The following is a 17,916-nucleotide window of genomic DNA, read 5'->3' as shown; positions in this document are numbered from 1 at the left end:
GGGCAGCACTTGTTACTTTTATTTAACATATACTCGGGTAGACCTTATATTTAGGCATCTAACAAATTGTCAGGTAAATTCTTTCTTTTCCAAATAGTTTAACTTTGTTTGTTTTTATACATTTGGTGACACTGAGATGGGTATATATTGAAGGGATTTTTTAAACAATCATCCATTTTCAGGAGCGCAAATTAAAAATGGTTAAAAGGCTCACATTTACTTAAAAGGTAGTCTGTAGACATGGGTTAAAAGTATCATTTTATTTTTAGATCGGGTACAAAAGGTTGGCACTTACAAACAATTATCACTTGTTCCTCTCCCACCCCCACCCAAGCCACACTTTAACCATTTTCAATTATTTTTAAACGTCTTTTTCAAAGGAAAAAAAAAAGCATATATATTTTATTTTATGTTTGGCTTTTCTCTCTCGTTTCTTTCATTTATATTCCATTGCAATCAAATCGATTTTTATGTTGACTGCTAGTTTTACGAGTATAACTTATATCTGGTATCTCAAGGATAAGACTTTCAATTTATATCATTTCATTTATCAGATTTGTTTTGTTTTTCCCTTTCTACCGACCCAATATATCTGACAAGTCGCACTATAGGTCAACCCACAATGCTCGAATAGGTCATTGGAAGAAAAGGCCATAAGCTTTAGAACACAATGAGAGAGATAAATAATTAAGGAGAATAGTTACGGTTGAGGGATAAATAATAAGGAAAAGTAAATAAATGTTGAGGAATAAACAATATGACAAAATAACAATAAATAATAAAAAAAAAATCTCGAGGAAGAAATGGGAAGGTGAAATAATTAGGAAAAATGAATAAGAGTTGTGGAAGAAACAGCACAGCGAAAAAGTCAAGAGGACGAAACATTGGAAGGGATAAACAAGATCAAGATAGAATGTCGTATTTTGTAGCCATATCCACTTTTTTTTTTTTTTTTTTTTTTTGCCTGATCTAACCTTATTTTGTGTTAGATGTACTATTGTTAGAGACCACTTTCCTAACCAAGCAACAAACCTATCATCTCACATCTAGGTTGCAAATAAGATCAAAAGAGACAAGCTCTCTCGCAGGGATACCACTTCACACTTCACAAAAACTTTGTTTGATGGTTCGTGGTTACAGACATAATATTCAACAACACTCCAATGCATCATATCTTATTGAGGTAGCTAGGAGTGTATATCTTATCAAGGTAGCTATGAGTGCATGTCTTATTGAGGTAGCTATGAGTGCATGTCTTATTGAGGTTGCTAATTGCATATATCTTATTGAGGTAGTTGGATGCATACCAATATAGTAGGACTCAAAAAGCCTCGAGTTAAGTGAGAAGGTTGTCAAATTATCCAAAGAGGATTGTTCACCTACTAAATTAGCTCATAATGTGTTGGAATTATTGAATCACTTCAAACCAAGTACTTCGAATCGAAACTTTAATGGTGTTGGAAGTGTACATGTTAATTTGTGAAGAATGGTACAGGAAAATAAAGTTAGAGAGATGACTTAAACGTCGTGAATGTTAGTCCTACTTACTATTTTTAGTTGAGATTAATTTAAAAGACAAAATGAAACATAGTATCAATAAATCGTTCCTACAAATACTTTGACAGTAATTGACTAATGAAACACTCTATGCGATAAAACTTTAAATGATTGCCACTAATAGACTTTATCAGTTATAGACATCAATGATGTTTTGGAAATGTCACATTATTATCAATTCAAAGGCGAAAATGTACTAGTTCCATGACAATAAAATCAAATCTAGACCGATTGAATGTGTTTTGCTCAATTTTATGTTTTCTATGTTATTTAATTAGACTGGGCTTTGCTCAATTTTGTTAGTAATTGTCACAGAAAAATGGATGTAGTTTACTTACTTGTCATTCTAATTTTAACAAACAAATCCTAAACAACTTAATTATTGGATTAACTATCCTTTCCACTACCATTTAAATAAGAAAAATCTAACTATTAACCAAAGACAAGATTTTATGGAATACTTTCAAATATAGTCCATTTATTCATAAATATTACAAAAATTTATTTTTATATGTGATGTAATATAATATATCAAGATAAACAAATATGAATATGTCTTTCTTGATTATAATGATTTATTAGCGAAAAAATGTAAACTTTGTATATTTGTAAAAATATATATATATTTTTAACTAATTTATTCTTTAAAACAAAATTCTAACTTTTATTTTATTTTTAATTTAAAAAACAAGTAAACCAATACCTTAAAATTTTGTAGGAAAATTATCTTAAATAAAAATTACTAAAAATATTTATAAACACAAGATTCTTGGTCGGTTGATTAAAATAAAAATAAAAATAAAAATAAAAATAAAAGTAAAACTTTTCTTCATTTCGCTATATTTGATTTTTTTTTTTTCAACGCTCAATTTCTTGAGCTTTTAAAACGGTGTATGCGTGTGAAAAATGAAAGAACGAAGTAACTGCCTTTCAAATATATATATATATATATAAAGAAAAAGTAAAGTTACTGCGCCGCTGACCTGCTCTTCCACAGCAGCGTTTGTTGAATCCTGATTGGTTGTTCAGTCCACCTTACCAAATACTCATCCGATAAGGTCGCCGGTACACCTTCTCCTTCCCTCCCTCCCTCTCTCTCTCTCTCAATTCCTCCGCTTCTCAATTCAGCTCCGACGGTGAGAGCTCTCTTCCCATTCTCTTTCTCTATAATTTTCTTTTTCAAATTCTTCTTAGCTGCGATAGAAAAACAGGTTCCTGTGTACGATTATCCGCTCAAATTCGTTTCGAGCTCTCTTAAATGTTTATCGTCTTGGTCCTCATCTCGACCGTGCTTACATCTGTTCTGCTCCCCGGGCATTGTTGATAACTTCTTTTCAGCCTTGGAACCTGAGTTTTTCTCGTTTTTGTTGTTTTTCTTCCTGGGTTATCTCTATCTGTCCATTGTCGCGGTGATCTATTATGTAATCAGGAACCTTATACTGTTTTCTTCATCTTCTTTGATTAAGTGCGCGATCTTATCATTCTGGATTGCTCTTTTGCTTCTTATTATTCTGCTTGGAAGTGCAGGTACATTAGGTTTCTCCTAATTTATGGCTTCAACAGTTCTTAATGCGCCTAATAGCGTTCAAAGAATTAATGGTTTGGATTGCGGCTCCTATGTTGGGCTAAAACGTTCGCCAAATTCAAATTTCCTCTGCGTCAGGACCTCGGCCAATGTGCGTTCTCCACGTCTTTTCGTCGTGAGAGCTTCCGAAGAGCATGACGCACATATGAAGAAGCTCGGAAGAAGTGATGCGGAATGCGAAGCTGCTGTTGTGGCTGGCAACATTCCAGAAGCGCCTCCTGTGCCGCCGAAACCAGCATCACCGGCTGGAACTCCTGTGGTTCCTTTGCTGGTTAGTGTTGTAGATATTACCGGATTTTCACATAAACTAAAATTACAAGCAGGCGGAAATTAGTTTTAGAGATAACGACAATATAAGCTTGGTTGGTGAAATTTGGAAGTCATAGTTGTTTTAGAAATGACATTCCAATCGTGTTCCACCTTAAGGGTGTGTGGTTTAATTTCATTAAGAACTAATGGCTACAATTGATTATTATGAAAATTTTTAGGAATTATAGTGTTGCCTCCAGCTTTCTTCAATCAATAATAAATATGTTTGAAGTTTTGGAATTAGTTTTAGAATTTTGCGTTGTCTCTGCTCCTAAGCATGCATACAAAAGTCCTAGATACAAATTATATCGAAAGAACTATCAAACATTTTTTTCTCTGTACTTCTAGTTTCATTTACACTTGGACCTATATATTAAAGTTGAGTGCTTTCTACTTTTTATGAATTTTTCATCAGCCTCTCAGTCGTCGTCCACGTCGTAACCGGAGGTCTCCAGCAATGAGAGCATCGTTTCAGGAGACCAATCTGTCACCTTCCAATTTTGTATATCCACTATTCATTCATGAAGGTACTTGGACGCACTTTGCAACAATTTCTTATTTTCATACTCCATTATGGTGTACCGCTGTTTGCATGATCTTTGTCAGCTTGTAGGCAATGTAAGTCTAAAGATTAGGGGAAATTTGCAGGGGAGGAGGACACACCAATTGGAGCCATGCCTGGATGTTATAGACTTGGATGGAGACATGGACTTTTGGAAGAGGTAACTTAGCCATATGGATTCTACTTTCTTCTTATCATAAAGGACTAAGGATTTGCATTGTTGAAATTTTCACTTTTGCACGTTTCTTAGTAGTCTGCTGTTATTTGGATAGTCTCTATGTATAGATTCAGCAACAATATATCCATGTCGTCTGGGCACTTGGGTTTTGTTTCAATTTGTCGGAAACCTTTTTAGAAGGAATTGACTGTTTCAAGCAATACTTGAGACAAGGGAAAAGTTGACTTTTGGCTCTCGAGGGTTAAAAATTATGGATTTATCTCTTTTAGAAGTTTTTTCGGGCAAAGTCCATTCCTGATGAGAGGAGATAGTGCAACTTAGAGATGCCCATGCATTACTGCTAATTAATAAAATAATCTTGTTGCAGGTTTCCAAAGCTCGAGATGTTGGTGTCAATTCTGTTGTGTTATTCCCTAAAGTTCCAGATGCATTGAAGGTTTTTACTCCCCATTCTTATACCATTTGTTCTTTTTACTAGCATAAGATGATCAGGTTTTCTTCAGACTCCAACAGGGGACGAAGCTTACAATGATAATGGTTTAGTGCCTCGAACAATTCGATTGCTCAAGGACAAATACCCTGATCTTGTAAGTTAACTACACTATGTTTGGATTTTTATTAAAGTTATTGAATTATCATGGTTTCATGTGTGGAAAGATCACAGTGGTATATTGTACCAATCCATTTTTTCAGGTTATTTACACTGATGTTGCTTTGGATCCGTACTCTTCTGATGGCCACGATGGTATAGTTAGAGAGGATGGTAAGAGTAAATACCTTTGTTTAAATGGCATTGCACTCATTGAAGCATTATATAAAATAATCTTTACATTAATAACTGATATGACTTAGCAAGGGCAAAAGTTTACTATTGCCTTTCCACTTGTTAGTAAATGGTCCCACCTACTTTATTTTATCCCAAGCAAATTAATTTGATTGATTATGGAGTTTGATAAAGAATCTGTTAAGATTTTCTTTTCAAGGATGGTCTCACAAGTGGTTAGGATTTATGGTAAAATCATGTGTGAGAAGTTATGCAGTTTTGAAGCAAGGAAGAAAAAGTATAAAAGCTTTTGACAGTGAGTTTTTCGTAGTAGTTCTTTATGGAAAATAATACGAAAAACCGATAGAAGAAACATCAATTCGTTCAGGGCTTGAGTTGAATACATCCATAGTTCTAAGATTAAGGGGGGAGATATTCTATCCTTCTTATGAGTTATGACTATTATGTTATCATATATTTAGTTCTGATGAATCAGTTCCAGGACAGCACAGTGATAAATGTATAGATCACTGTACCTCCAATCATAACTATGTATTCAACAATTATTGCATGCACAATATATAAAATTTTCTATCATGGACAAACAGCCCCCAGATGTAGATGTGTAATCATCGAATTGGGTTAACAAATGTTTATGTGTTATGTTTTCCTTCCTAGTACTTAAGTTTCTCTGATTGCATATAACTATGTATACAACTACTGTTATAACTAAGAACCGTCCATCTCTCACCACTGATAAACTATTTTTGTGCTGATGCATCTATAACTGTATAAGTTTTGCTCCACATCTGATCTTGATACAGAAGAAACTAGAATGTGAAATAATTACGTGTATAGAAAAAATGTGCCCATGTGCATGAGAGAGAGTATTTTACATCTGAACTACTTTATAACGATATCAGATATGCAAGTGGGTTTGTGCTGAGCTTTCCTCAAAATAAGTTCCATTTTCTGATGTGCAAACTGTATTGATGACGGCTGCAAGCCTGTAATTTTTAATGGAAAAATATCTGCTTGACAGTAGGCAGCAGAAGCTGTTATAGAGACTCTTCGTAGGAATTTGATTTGTTAGAATTTCATAACCATCAGCCTTTCAATCCAATTTCATCAGAGTTATTTCAGAATTGACCTTACAGCGTAAATAGATGTACATGGTCAGAGTTCCTTTATTATTGTTATTTTTTTAATTTTACAGGAGTTATAATGAATGATGAGACTGTACATCAATTATGCAAACAAGCTGTCTCCCAGGTAATTTTCTATGTAAATTCAACCATTGAAGACTATAGATTCATTTCCCATCTATGATTTAGAGTACTGAAATTATGCAAATATGCCCAACTATCTTTCAACATTTATTGTGATCAAACTGTTATGAGTCCCAATATTAGGGCCAATTTGGATTGGCTTAGAAATTTTTTCTTTCCAAAAATTCATTTTCATTAAACACTTTTTTATCAAAAATTTTTGAAGTAAAAGCACTTGCGTTTTTTGGCAACCTTTTCTAAAAAAAAAAAATTTATATAATTTTTTTAGTTTGTTATAGTTTTTAGTAATGTCTAAGTTACTATATAAGACAGACTATATAATACCATAAACTAATAATTTAAAATAATGGTCGCTGGAGTTGGTTGGCGGGGGTGGTGGCCGGAGTTGGTCGGTGAAGGGCAGTGGTAACCATGACAATATTGTGGAGGTGAGATAGATGACTCTGGGTGATTGGTAATTTTAAGAACTATAGAAACGGGGGAGATTAACCATTAAACACTTAAAATCATTTTTCTAATAGTTGATTTTGAAGGTTCATCCTAAACCAACCTATTTTGCAAACTCAATTTTTCAAAATCCATTTTGAGTGGTTGCCAAACACTTGAAATTTTTTCCAAATAACTTTTTTTATATATAATTTTATTTTAGTTTAGTTTATAAATTAAAAACTTAAAAAGGAATTCCAAACACACCCTTAGGATGCCATGTTGCCTATAATTTTATGGAGTTGAGTGGACTCTTACTTTGTTGAATGGGATAGTACATATGTATTCATTATTTACCTTACAAGTTTCTCCCTACCCAGACAGCATCTTTCCGTATGTTCTATTACCAGAAATTTACTGGTTTATTTTGTGGCTTAATAGCTTACTTACTTTGATTACTAGGCCCGTGCTGGAGCAGATGTTGTCAGTCCAAGTGACATGATGGATGGTAGAGTAGGAGCAATTCGAAGGGCTCTTGATGCTGAAGGCTTTTATCATGTCTCCATCATGTCTTACACAGCGAAGTAACTTTTCATCATCTATTTCACATTTGTTCTCCGTTTTTGTTTTCTTTTCTTAGATGCAAGTATGTAAATCTAATTTTAGCTTTGTGCTACTTAATTTTATAGAATATATATGTTCGACCTGCTGCCTGTTAAAAATATTTGAAATGATATTTACTGAAAGTAAAGAGGTAGAACAAAGACAAATTTACGTGAAAAACCTCGTACAGACTTTCTCCCTGATATTTCTTATAATTTTTTTATGATAATAAAGGTATGAAGGAGAAAATATTTATAGGCAACACGAACCTAATTAAAAAAAAAAAGAATTAGGACAAAGTAAATTTCAACTATCTTTGGGCTTTCAACATGACCCAAGACCACTGTTTCTTTCAATATTTAATTCTACATGCTTTACAAAACTATGACTTACTATTGTTGCAGTGTTAGGAGTTTATATCTTGTAGATAACGTGGAAAATAGAGATGCTTCAATCAACCTTTGCCTCTAATATGTTAAAAAATTAGAAGTTTGTTGTAATGAGCTATATTTTAACAATGCGGGGAAGTTAGTGTTTGAATAGGATACCTGATGGTGTATTTTCTTTTCATGAGAATCAAATCCTCATTGAATATTTCTGAATTTACTTTCAGCCCTTATCACTTAGAGGGTGAATGCTAAATAATATGCAGCATGTTTTTCAACCACTGCAAATCAGTTTCTGTATGTGCAGCCAATTGACATGAATATGACAATTATGCTGCTGCTGCTCTCTCCCACTCTCTTCTTCTTCTTCTTTTTTCTCACAATTCATGAATGGTCCAATTACTCCGTGTTTGATATCAGCAATGATTTTTTCTTCTTTTGAACAGGTATGCAAGCTCATTTTATGGTCCATTTCGTGAAGCACTAGATTCAAATCCTCGTTTTGGAGACAAAAAAACGTATGCAATTTGTTATATTATCACGAATTGAGATTTTACTTGCTTTAGGTTCCCATTTAGCAAACTAATCTTGCTTGCTTAACAAAAGTTACCAGATGAATCCAGCAAATTATAGAGAGGCTTTGATCGAAACCCGTGAAGACGAATCTGAAGGAGCTGACATTCTTCTGGTTAGTTGTCTTCTTTGGATATGTTGTAGAAGAGTTTACATGGTGGTAGAGTCTATCTAGCTAAACCTACCTCTTGATGTACAGGTGAAGCCCGGTCTACCCTACCTGGATATCATAAGACTTCTTAGGGATAATTCTCCTTTACCTATTGCAGCGTATCAGGTATTATGAACTAATCCACTATTTGTCAAATATTATTTTATGTTTTATCAATTTTCTTATACATCCTCGTGTTTTACTATATGGCCATTAAATATCAAAATTTTGCACAACACTCAATTGGTCTTTCTTTGGAGAGTTGTGATGTCGTTCCTATTTAAAACATGTTTGGTCTATTTGACTAATAATAAGTTTAGTTCTTCGTGTATGGTGAACAGTTCAGAATGTTTGCTAGGAAGAAAAAAGTGATGTCTTTACCATGTGTCAATAACCGTCTCGTGCCTGATGTTGGTGACTAAATGCCGCCATGATTCAATAGAAATAAAAATAGTAATTCAAAATCTTTGACTTGTCCAGAGACACATTGGTCATGTAAATGATGACCTCTCCTTATTTGGCAAGATTGTTTGCTTTGATTTCACTTTTAGGATTTCTAGATTTTTTATTGTATCATTTTGCGTGCTTGATATCTGATAATTAACGAGTGTGGTGCTTAGAGAAGCTGGAGGCTTTAGCGAATGACTGATATATGTACTAATAGATATTCAACTCTTGCTTGAGAACGAGGTCTAAAATGTGGTTTCAGACTGTCTAAGTGAGTTGTGCTCAAAGATCTTGACATTGCCTTCGTCTCTAGGGTTCGGAGGTTCAATCCCACTTCATGCAGTTTTTATATATATAAAACAATTAGTTTTTGACTTAATAAACTTTTGTCAAGTAATTAGAAATTCACGTTATTTATTTATTATTGTTGTTGTTTTATTGTAAGAAATTGTTTGAAGTAATTAGAAATTCACGTTCAAATGCACTGTTTCTTAAGCTTACCATTATTTGTTCTTCCAGTAATATTTCTATAGGGTTATTATGTGTACGTAAAGTTTAGATTTACAGCCCATTTAAATTGCCATAAAAACGATCGCAAGTGATTGGAGATTTGGAATACATATGATGTATGCATATTTGTAATCTTTTCAAATAATTTGACTTTTGTGATTAGGTGTCGGGTGAATACTCGATGATCAAGGCTGGTGGGGTTCTCAAAATGATTGATGAAGAAAAGGTGATGATGGAGTCCCTTATGTGTCTTAGACGGGCAGGAGCAGATATAATTCTCACATATTTTGCTCTTCAGGCAGCTAGATGTTTGTGTGGTGAGAGGAGGTGAGAGTTATGGTAATGTGCATTTGTAGAGTTTTTTCGGTCGTCCAAACTTCATATTAGAGGTTTTTTCTCAATAAATTCTGTAATATTATTTGAATATCTTTGTAGTTTAATTCAATGCTCAATTTGCCAAGTATTAGTTTCGTAGGCCATAGTCACAATTGATGATATGGAACTTGGTTTAATCAAGTGGGCGCACCGTATTTTTCATAGTTTAACTATGACTTTTAGTTCAAAAGATAAAAAGTTAGGATATCACTTCATAACATGAAAGGATGTCATTGGGAGGTAATCACATCTTAGACGATATTTTGAAACGATGACGGTATATAATTAAATTGCTTTCTTGAACTTGTTATTTTTCATTCTCCATATTTGTATGTACCTCTCATCTGGTTGAATAAGTTGTAGTATGAAGTATGAAGAATAGTCTATGAAGCCTAAACTCTCTTTATCTCACTACTAATAATAGAAGGTTAACAAAATCTAGAAGGAAAGGTTTAAGCTCTCTCAAATCACCGATTCACCTCAACTTCAACTCTATATAACTAACCCTCTCCATTCTCTATGCAAGAGAAAGTTGCAAGAGTGAACTTAGTAAAAGAAAAAGTCGATCTCTTCTATTTTTGGCCATTGAATGCTCCATCTTGAGATTCTATTGAGAGCCATGTAAGATTAATACTCACTTTCTTTGGAAAATCATTTTAAAATGATATAATTATTATGAATATTGTATATTGAAGTTAAATATTATTAGATGTCCATAACTTTCTTAGGTTACAAATTCATTCTATAAATTTTTTCATCAATTTTTATAACTTTCTTGTCCCCTATTTTTATTTGGTTTTGTAACTATTATTCTCACAACCCTATAAATAGATGTTGTAGAGATCATTTGTTTACACACCACAATTGATCTTCTCTTTTCTATTATTTTCTTTGATTACTTTATTGTTCTTTATTTTATAATACTAATCTAATTAAAGAGAGATTTTTAAACGCGCCTTAATTTACCAAAGAAACTTTAGATAATTGAGTTAATGTCAGTTCACACCAATCACCATCTCTAGAAACCTCTACTTCTCTAAAAAAAATGTTTAGTTTTTCAACTCTGCATAAAACTTGAAAAGAAAAAAAAACACATTTTGACCACTAAAAGGAAACTTTAATGTTTTAGAAACTATTTGCCTAAAAAAATGATTCAATAAACTATGTTACTTCAGTTATAACAATTTGTGTTTGGGTTTTGGGTGTAGATTATTTTAGTTTATAATATAATATTATGTATTTGTATTGAGTTATTTTAGTGTGAGAATAAAATAGTAAACTTTTAGTAAGTAATTAAAAAAATGATATTATCAAATAGTAAAAATTGTAACAAATAGTAAATACGCTAGCAAATGGGGTGTTCACACAAAATTTTCGAAGAAATTTAATTCATGAGGGTGTTCAAACAAAATTTATAGTTTGTGGAATTGAACTTGTGTTGATGTTGTGTTTGTGTTAATTTAATGCGACGTGGTTCAATCTCTAGTATTTGATCTTCCGATTCTCACTCTATTTATAGATCCTGGTGGATTTTATGAGCTTAGGCGTGGTTCGTCCATTGACCGAATCCATAGCCTCAATCACATGAATTTGTGTTATATTTATTTATTTATTTTTTTGGATCTATTGAATTTTAACCAAATAAATAATAGAGCTTTCAATTAGAATAACCTAATTTGCACAATAGACATTTCTTTCTAATATATTTTATAAAAGTCCTAAATGGACTAACATTTTTCGCAAAAGAATTGGTCAATTTACTTTATTACCTAAATTTCATTAATCTTGAACAATATTTTCCTTAATTGTCAACAACCATAATTTTTATATCTATTTTAACTTTCTTAATTATTACATATATATTTGTATTTATTAATGTAATATTTATTAAATTTTGAATGATTTAAATATGAAATAAATTATTATATTATATGGTAATAATATTTTTAATTATCCTACAAAATAAATATTTTTAATTTCATGTCCAATCAAAAGTTATTTTCTCACGATCATCAATTCCGATGCCGACATTATTCTCCGATTTCTATTACAAAAAAATTTGTTCCTTCTTCTTCCCATCCGATTTGCTTTTTGTGATATGGTTGAAGGGATAAAAACCCTTTACAGCGGAAGAATTACAGATACCTAATTTTAATTGGAACAAAAAAAATACCAATACATTGGTAAAAAAAATATTATAAAATTAATTTCTATGGCCAAGCATGCTTTAAAAAAAATTACAGAGAAGTATAAAGAAGAGGAAACTTACGACGTTGGCGTATCTGTATCTACAAAACTCCAAATTGGGCACCACCACTTGGAAACCTTTCTATTCTCAATTAAGATGGTTTGTGGGAACCAAAATTTGATTGAAGGAATTTTTGCAGAGAAAAAAAAAATTCTAGAGAGAATGCGATGATCAAAACAAAATCACAGAACTCCTTTTGTTTTGTTACGCAAAAAATTCTCTTTTCTTCAAACAGAAGAAGTGGAAAGTTGAGAGAATAAATGGTAACGTGTAAAAACCACCCACGTTCCTTATTAACTTAATAATTATTAAATAAATAAATAAATAATTAATTAATTAATTAATTTAATAATTATATTTCATTTAGATCATATTTAAATGAATATCTCTGGCATAACCTATAGTTTTAATTTAATTAATTTAATTAAATAAAATGAAACTAAAATATTAATTAATTCTCCAATTAATTAATTTCTAAATTAAATATCTTATATTTAATTTTGATCCAAAATTTGAATTATATTTAAATATAAATTTCTCTCATAACCTAGAGTTTTAATATGTATCACATACAAATTAAATTTTAACCTATAGTTTTAATATGAAACTAATTCACATTAATTAATATTTGAACTCATTCAAATATTTTATTCTCTCATAATATAATTTTGAATCATATCCAAAATTAAATTTATATAATAAAGTCTAATTAAAATATAAACTTTATATTATAATGTATCAACATACATTATATTAATTCTCAAATTAAATTTGAACATTTTAATTACAACCAATATAAATAAATCTCATTACTCTTTATGAGCTAGGAAGGGGACTTAATGGACCTACAGATCAAAAGCTACAACGATATGAGATTAATTGGTTAAACTCATTAACCACATTAATCAATATTCGTTAACTGTGTTTACACTCCTCTAAAGACTCACATCTAAACTCTTCTCACTGTAAATATATTTTTGTGTCCACGGATATAGACCAATACCAGTAAGTTAGTCCTTCACAAGTGTTCGTAAAATCACCTGGGTCAAATTACCGTTTTACCCCTGGGTTACTTCTAGTCCTTAAACACCAATGCTCCTTTAATGAACAACCTGTTTATGGTCCAACCACTAAACGAAAACCTTTCTCATGCTATAGAGAGGGTAGGGTCTTTTGTTCAAGTCTCGGAGACACCATTTAAGGGAACACTTATCTACTTACCCTAAAGGTGGGAATGAGTGAATTTCATCTTGTGTTATTATGTTCCCAGCTCCCCACTCGGTTTTGTCCCCAAAATGATAAGCATATTGAGTCGGCAATCTAGCCACTCTCACCCGTACAAATCAAAGGACAATCCCTCGCAAACAGGAGTTCATCATACACTAAGGATTAAGACTAAGTTACCTAGGTCATCCTAATGAAATAGAAACCCAACTAGTTAACGAAGTTACATATAGTGATTACTATTTCGTGGTCCGATCTTATGCAAACTCATTGCATAGGATACCCTCACTCGCATGTCGCATACATGAATGCATTGAATCAATGTGTTTGTATCAAATACAAAGTGAGTCGTATCCATAGTGTTAACAGGATAAGGTACCAAATCTTAACCCTATGCTATAGACCCTTTAGCCTAATCTTGAACATTGATTCCCGTATGTCTCTACATATTGTTCAAGACTCATCAAACAACTTAGGATGTTAGTTTATTGGATTTAGGTTATTAAGACAAAACTAATAATATAATCAATAATACTTATTGAAATTCTAATAATAAAACACTTTATTAATAACGATCAATTAATTATATTTACTATCTACGAGTTTTAGGACATAAAACCCAACAATGGTTAGTCTTTTTTTGTTTCGTATATTATTTATTCTTCCGTTTCAAAGCATATATTTTTTTCTTCAACAATTTGTTCTTTGTTCTTTCGTTTCTTGGCATATATTCTGGTAATGTTCCTCATATTTTGATTTTTTACCACTACTACAAAATCTACTTTACTTGACACTAGACACTTTTACATACTTGACGCTTTTGTTAAAAAAACGTCAAGTATTGACAATTTTAAAGGAAAAACGTCAAGTATATCTCAAAAAACGGAGTTTTCACGGAGTTTTTCGGATAATTTTACGCTAACCTTTACTTGACGTTTTTTTGTGTCAAGTATAGAGGACATCTTACTTGACGTTGTATTCGTGTCAAGTATTGCGAAACTTTACTTGATGCGAAAACAAGGTCAAGTATAGTTTAAAGAAAACAAAATTTTCACCAAAATTTTCAAATTATTTTTACTTGACGTTTTGTGTCGCGTCAAGTATAGTGGAGGTTGTACTTGACGGTTTTTTAGCGTCAAGTATAGTGCGGATTTTACCTGGCGTTTATTGCGGGTCAAGTATAGTTGACATTTACTTGACGTGGAAATAACGTCAAGTATAGTTAAAAATTTTATTTGATACTTTGAAAATTAATATTTTAAAAATGTCAAATATAAAAATATAAAAGATAAAAATATTTTTCATTTCTCTCATTCCATTAAATAAACTTATTAAAATAAAGTTACTAAAATAAAGTTATTACAATGGTATTAAAATAAACTTATTAAAACAAACTTACTAAAATAAATTCCAAAAAAAAAATTTATTAAAAATTAATTTAATAAAAGAAATGTATTAAAATAAATTTAGTAAAAAAAAACTTATTAAAATAATTAAATAATTTTATTGAAAACAAATTTATTAAAAACTTCCCTAAAAAAACCTTTCATTTTCCTTCTTTTTCTCTTCCAAAACCCTCAATTTGTCTATCTCCATCCCAAAACCCACGCTGACCTAAGCCTTCTGCGAAGACCCATGCCGCCGCCGCCGATGACCCACGCTACGACGACCCACTCTGCACTAGAAGACGCCGTCGAACGCCGCAACCTACTGTAACCTACACCGTCGTCGTCACACCCGCTGTAACGCTGCAATCGCCGCCACCACATCCGACCCGCTGTAACCCGCACACGCCAACCGCCGCTGCCGCCACTATTCGTCGGTAAGTCTCTTCGCAGTATATACTAAATTATTAACATACAACTTCGTTAAAACATTTAACTCCTAAAATCCTGAGGGGCTTCTATTATTCTCTTTATTCTTATTCGAGTTAATATATCATACTAAAATATGTAATTTTATCTATCTATTTATTTTTATGGAAGAAAATAGGGGAGAAAAAGAAAAGAATAACTCAAACAATATTACTTACTCGTGCTATATAGTGACAAAAACATTTTTTTTTTTAACTTATTTCTTAAGGTTATGGGTATTTTTAGAAGTTTAATTCGGGTAAATAATCAAATACATTTTTTAGGTGAGAAATTGTAAAAAATATAATATATAGAAAATCGGTGTAATAAATTTTTTCTTTTGTTTTGTTAATATATGGAACGTAAATAATTTGTTAATTTTTTATATTTAAAAAAAAACCCATTTTTATTTAAATAATTGTTGTTTTAGTATGTTTCAAAAAGAAGTCTTAATTTTAAAATTTTGTGAGATTATGTAGAATTTTATATGTAGATTTAAAATTTTGGTTTTATTGATGAGAAAATTGGTGTAAATTTTTTATTAACCAAAATATTTTTGAAATTTTATTAAGTTTGAAGAGTATTTAAAAAACCATTTGAGGTTTTTTTTGAATTTTTTTCAAATCTTAGAAAGGGACAATTTTGAGAAATATAGTCTTTTTTTTAAAACTATTGACAAAAATATAGTAGGTTGAGAAGAAATGACAAAAATAGGGTAGTAAGGCAAAATATTGTAAAAAATTGGGTAAATTTGATTTTTCAAAGGGGTACATGACTTCCATTGAACATGTCAGCATATGACCAACATTTGACTATCGGACGTGGAATGAGTATATAGAAGTCAGGCACACGACTTCCTTAAAAAACTCCCACATAATCATATTCATAGTTGTTGTTATTGTTGTTGTTCTCGTTAATCATATTAATAGTTGTTGTTCTTGTTATTATTGTTATTTTTGTTATTATTAGTATTGTTATTTTTTTTATTATTATGTTTCTGTTTCTGTTAATTATTATATTTATTATTATTACTAGTATACGAAGATTTTTCTATTCTCAAATCTTGTATGTTTACAATTTTTTTCAAAATTAATTATGTTTATCAAATATTATATTAGTTTCATTTATCAAAATTTTAATATAATCCTAATGTAATAGATGCATCAAGAAGTCCACAAACAATATGTTCTAAATTTCAAACTCTTTAAAATTTTGATAATAGATGGATCAAGATGAATTGTTTGTGTACTAAAGGTGTAAGTTATTAAGAGTTTTAATTTCAAATAAGTCTATATTATTTTTTTTGAAACTCATATTATGATTATTAGGATCTAATTTCTTAGTTAAAAACTATCATACTTTTTAAAATGTTAGTCATTTAACTAATTAATTAACAAGGTCTTATACATTTAAAATTGAAATTAACAACAATTCAAAATTAATTTACAAACTTTTAATTTTCTTCATCATCCTATACGACATCGCCTTGTCGTCGTCGTCTAAGTCGCAAGCGTCTACGATTTATGTCGGCAACATTAAGTCGTCGGGTCTGCTGAATAATTTATTCTAGGACTTTAGTGGTTGTGTCACACATGTCGCCCAAAGCTTCTAAATCGTGTTTCACGGAGAAAGCGTGTACATCGTCGATAAAATCATACTGAAAGATTGCAAGTAATACAAACCAAATTAATGTTTCATTATTATTAAATGTATAAAATAAATCATATTAAATTCTTACCATGCAATGATAGAAAGCGCCTTCAAGGGTGATGAAGTGTCGGTTGACGTGTGCTGGGTGCTTCAACCTGAAAATTATATCGTGAATTCCACATTCTGATATCTTCCACATGAATCTGACGCTAATCTTGATCATGCTTGTCCCTTAAATCTATTTGGTGCAGCCTTGAATCTGTGAAACTAATCGCTGGTGGCATTTGCAACATATTGAACTGTCACAACATGCGATATGGTTGATGCTTCTCGACCATATGAAAACAAATCATGGGACCCATGTAAGTCCACACCATTTGACCACTACGACATCAAATAGGAAGTGATGTCATAATGTCGGGCGCATACGATGTCCAATTAATTTGTTGAAAAAACAAATGTTAGTAGGCAACAAAAAATAGAACTATAGAACATTTGTATAATATTTTACTACCTGAGACTGCATCAGCCAATCAAATATCAATCGACAGGTCAACAACATATTTGCTGACTGTTCAGATGAAGGTAGAACACCGCTCCATCTAATTTGTGAAATCAACCATTAATAAATTATAGATAGTGCAAATTATATTAAAAAAACAACGTGTACATTAAATAGTACCTAAAACTCAAATGTCAACTATCTGGATTTTGCACCGTTCTCTGTCGCTACAATAGGAAATTTGTCGTATTCACATATTTGTAGCAACATTAATGGGCCAGCGATCTTTAGAGACTGTGCATGACTCGCTCGACAGAGTTTTCTATAGAACCATGCAATGTTTATAATATAGTTATTATTATGGGAAATTGTATTGGGTGGCACAATAAAAATCTAATTTAGCAATATCAGCACTAACCTTTTCAATTTTGCAAATATAGCAACTTTTCAATTTTGGTTGATATTTCTTATTTTATTTTTTTAATTATTCCAAAATTGCCATTCTCTGCTGTTTTCTCTTCCTCTTTTGTTTCTTTCTTTATCGTTCTCCTTCATTCTTCATTTTCTTCTTCTCTTTTCCGTCGTTCTTCTTCGCGGTTTCTCCTATTCGTCGACTTCTCTTCTCCTCATCTCCTTCTGCCTCTTCTCCACCGTTCTTCTCTACTGTCCTTCTCTTCTCTCTTCAGTTTTGTTCTTTTAGATTTCTCCCTCTTCGTCGATTTTTT

General features: G+C 31.5%; 1 protein-coding gene across 3 annotated transcripts; it reads left to right on the top strand.

Annotated features, from left to right (window-relative positions):
* The first annotated feature begins 2,475 nt into the window (after positions 1 to 2,475).
* Positions 2,476 to 9,799, top strand: LOC103485385 (delta-aminolevulinic acid dehydratase, chloroplastic). 3 transcript variants are annotated; one of them, XM_008442944.3, is made up of 13 exons: positions 2,476 to 2,622; positions 3,085 to 3,413; positions 3,867 to 3,978; positions 4,100 to 4,173; positions 4,559 to 4,627; positions 4,695 to 4,778; positions 4,885 to 4,954; positions 6,171 to 6,226; positions 7,132 to 7,253; positions 8,105 to 8,176; positions 8,265 to 8,346; positions 8,431 to 8,508; positions 9,503 to 9,799. In XM_008442944.3, exons 2-13 carry the CDS (start codon positions 3,108 to 3,110, stop codon positions 9,668 to 9,670), a joined length of 1,293 nt encoding a protein of 430 aa, XP_008441166.1. In that variant the 5' UTR covers positions 2,476 to 2,622; positions 3,085 to 3,107; the 3' UTR covers positions 9,671 to 9,799. The 3 variants fall into 3 exon arrangements, with proteins under 3 accessions (XP_008441166.1, XP_008441165.1, XP_008441167.1); XM_008442943.3 differs by having other exon boundaries at positions 2,488 to 2,693; XM_008442945.3 differs by having other exon boundaries at positions 2,521 to 2,978.
* Positions 9,800 to 17,916: the final 8,117 nt, after the last annotated feature.

This window comes from Cucumis melo, chromosome 3, assembly GCF_025177605.1.
Source record: "Cucumis melo cultivar AY chromosome 3, USDA_Cmelo_AY_1.0, whole genome shotgun sequence".
In the NCBI taxonomy this organism is placed as follows: domain Eukaryota; kingdom Viridiplantae; phylum Streptophyta; class Magnoliopsida; order Cucurbitales; family Cucurbitaceae; genus Cucumis; species Cucumis melo.
This window is presented reverse-complemented; position numbering and strand designations above follow the sequence as displayed.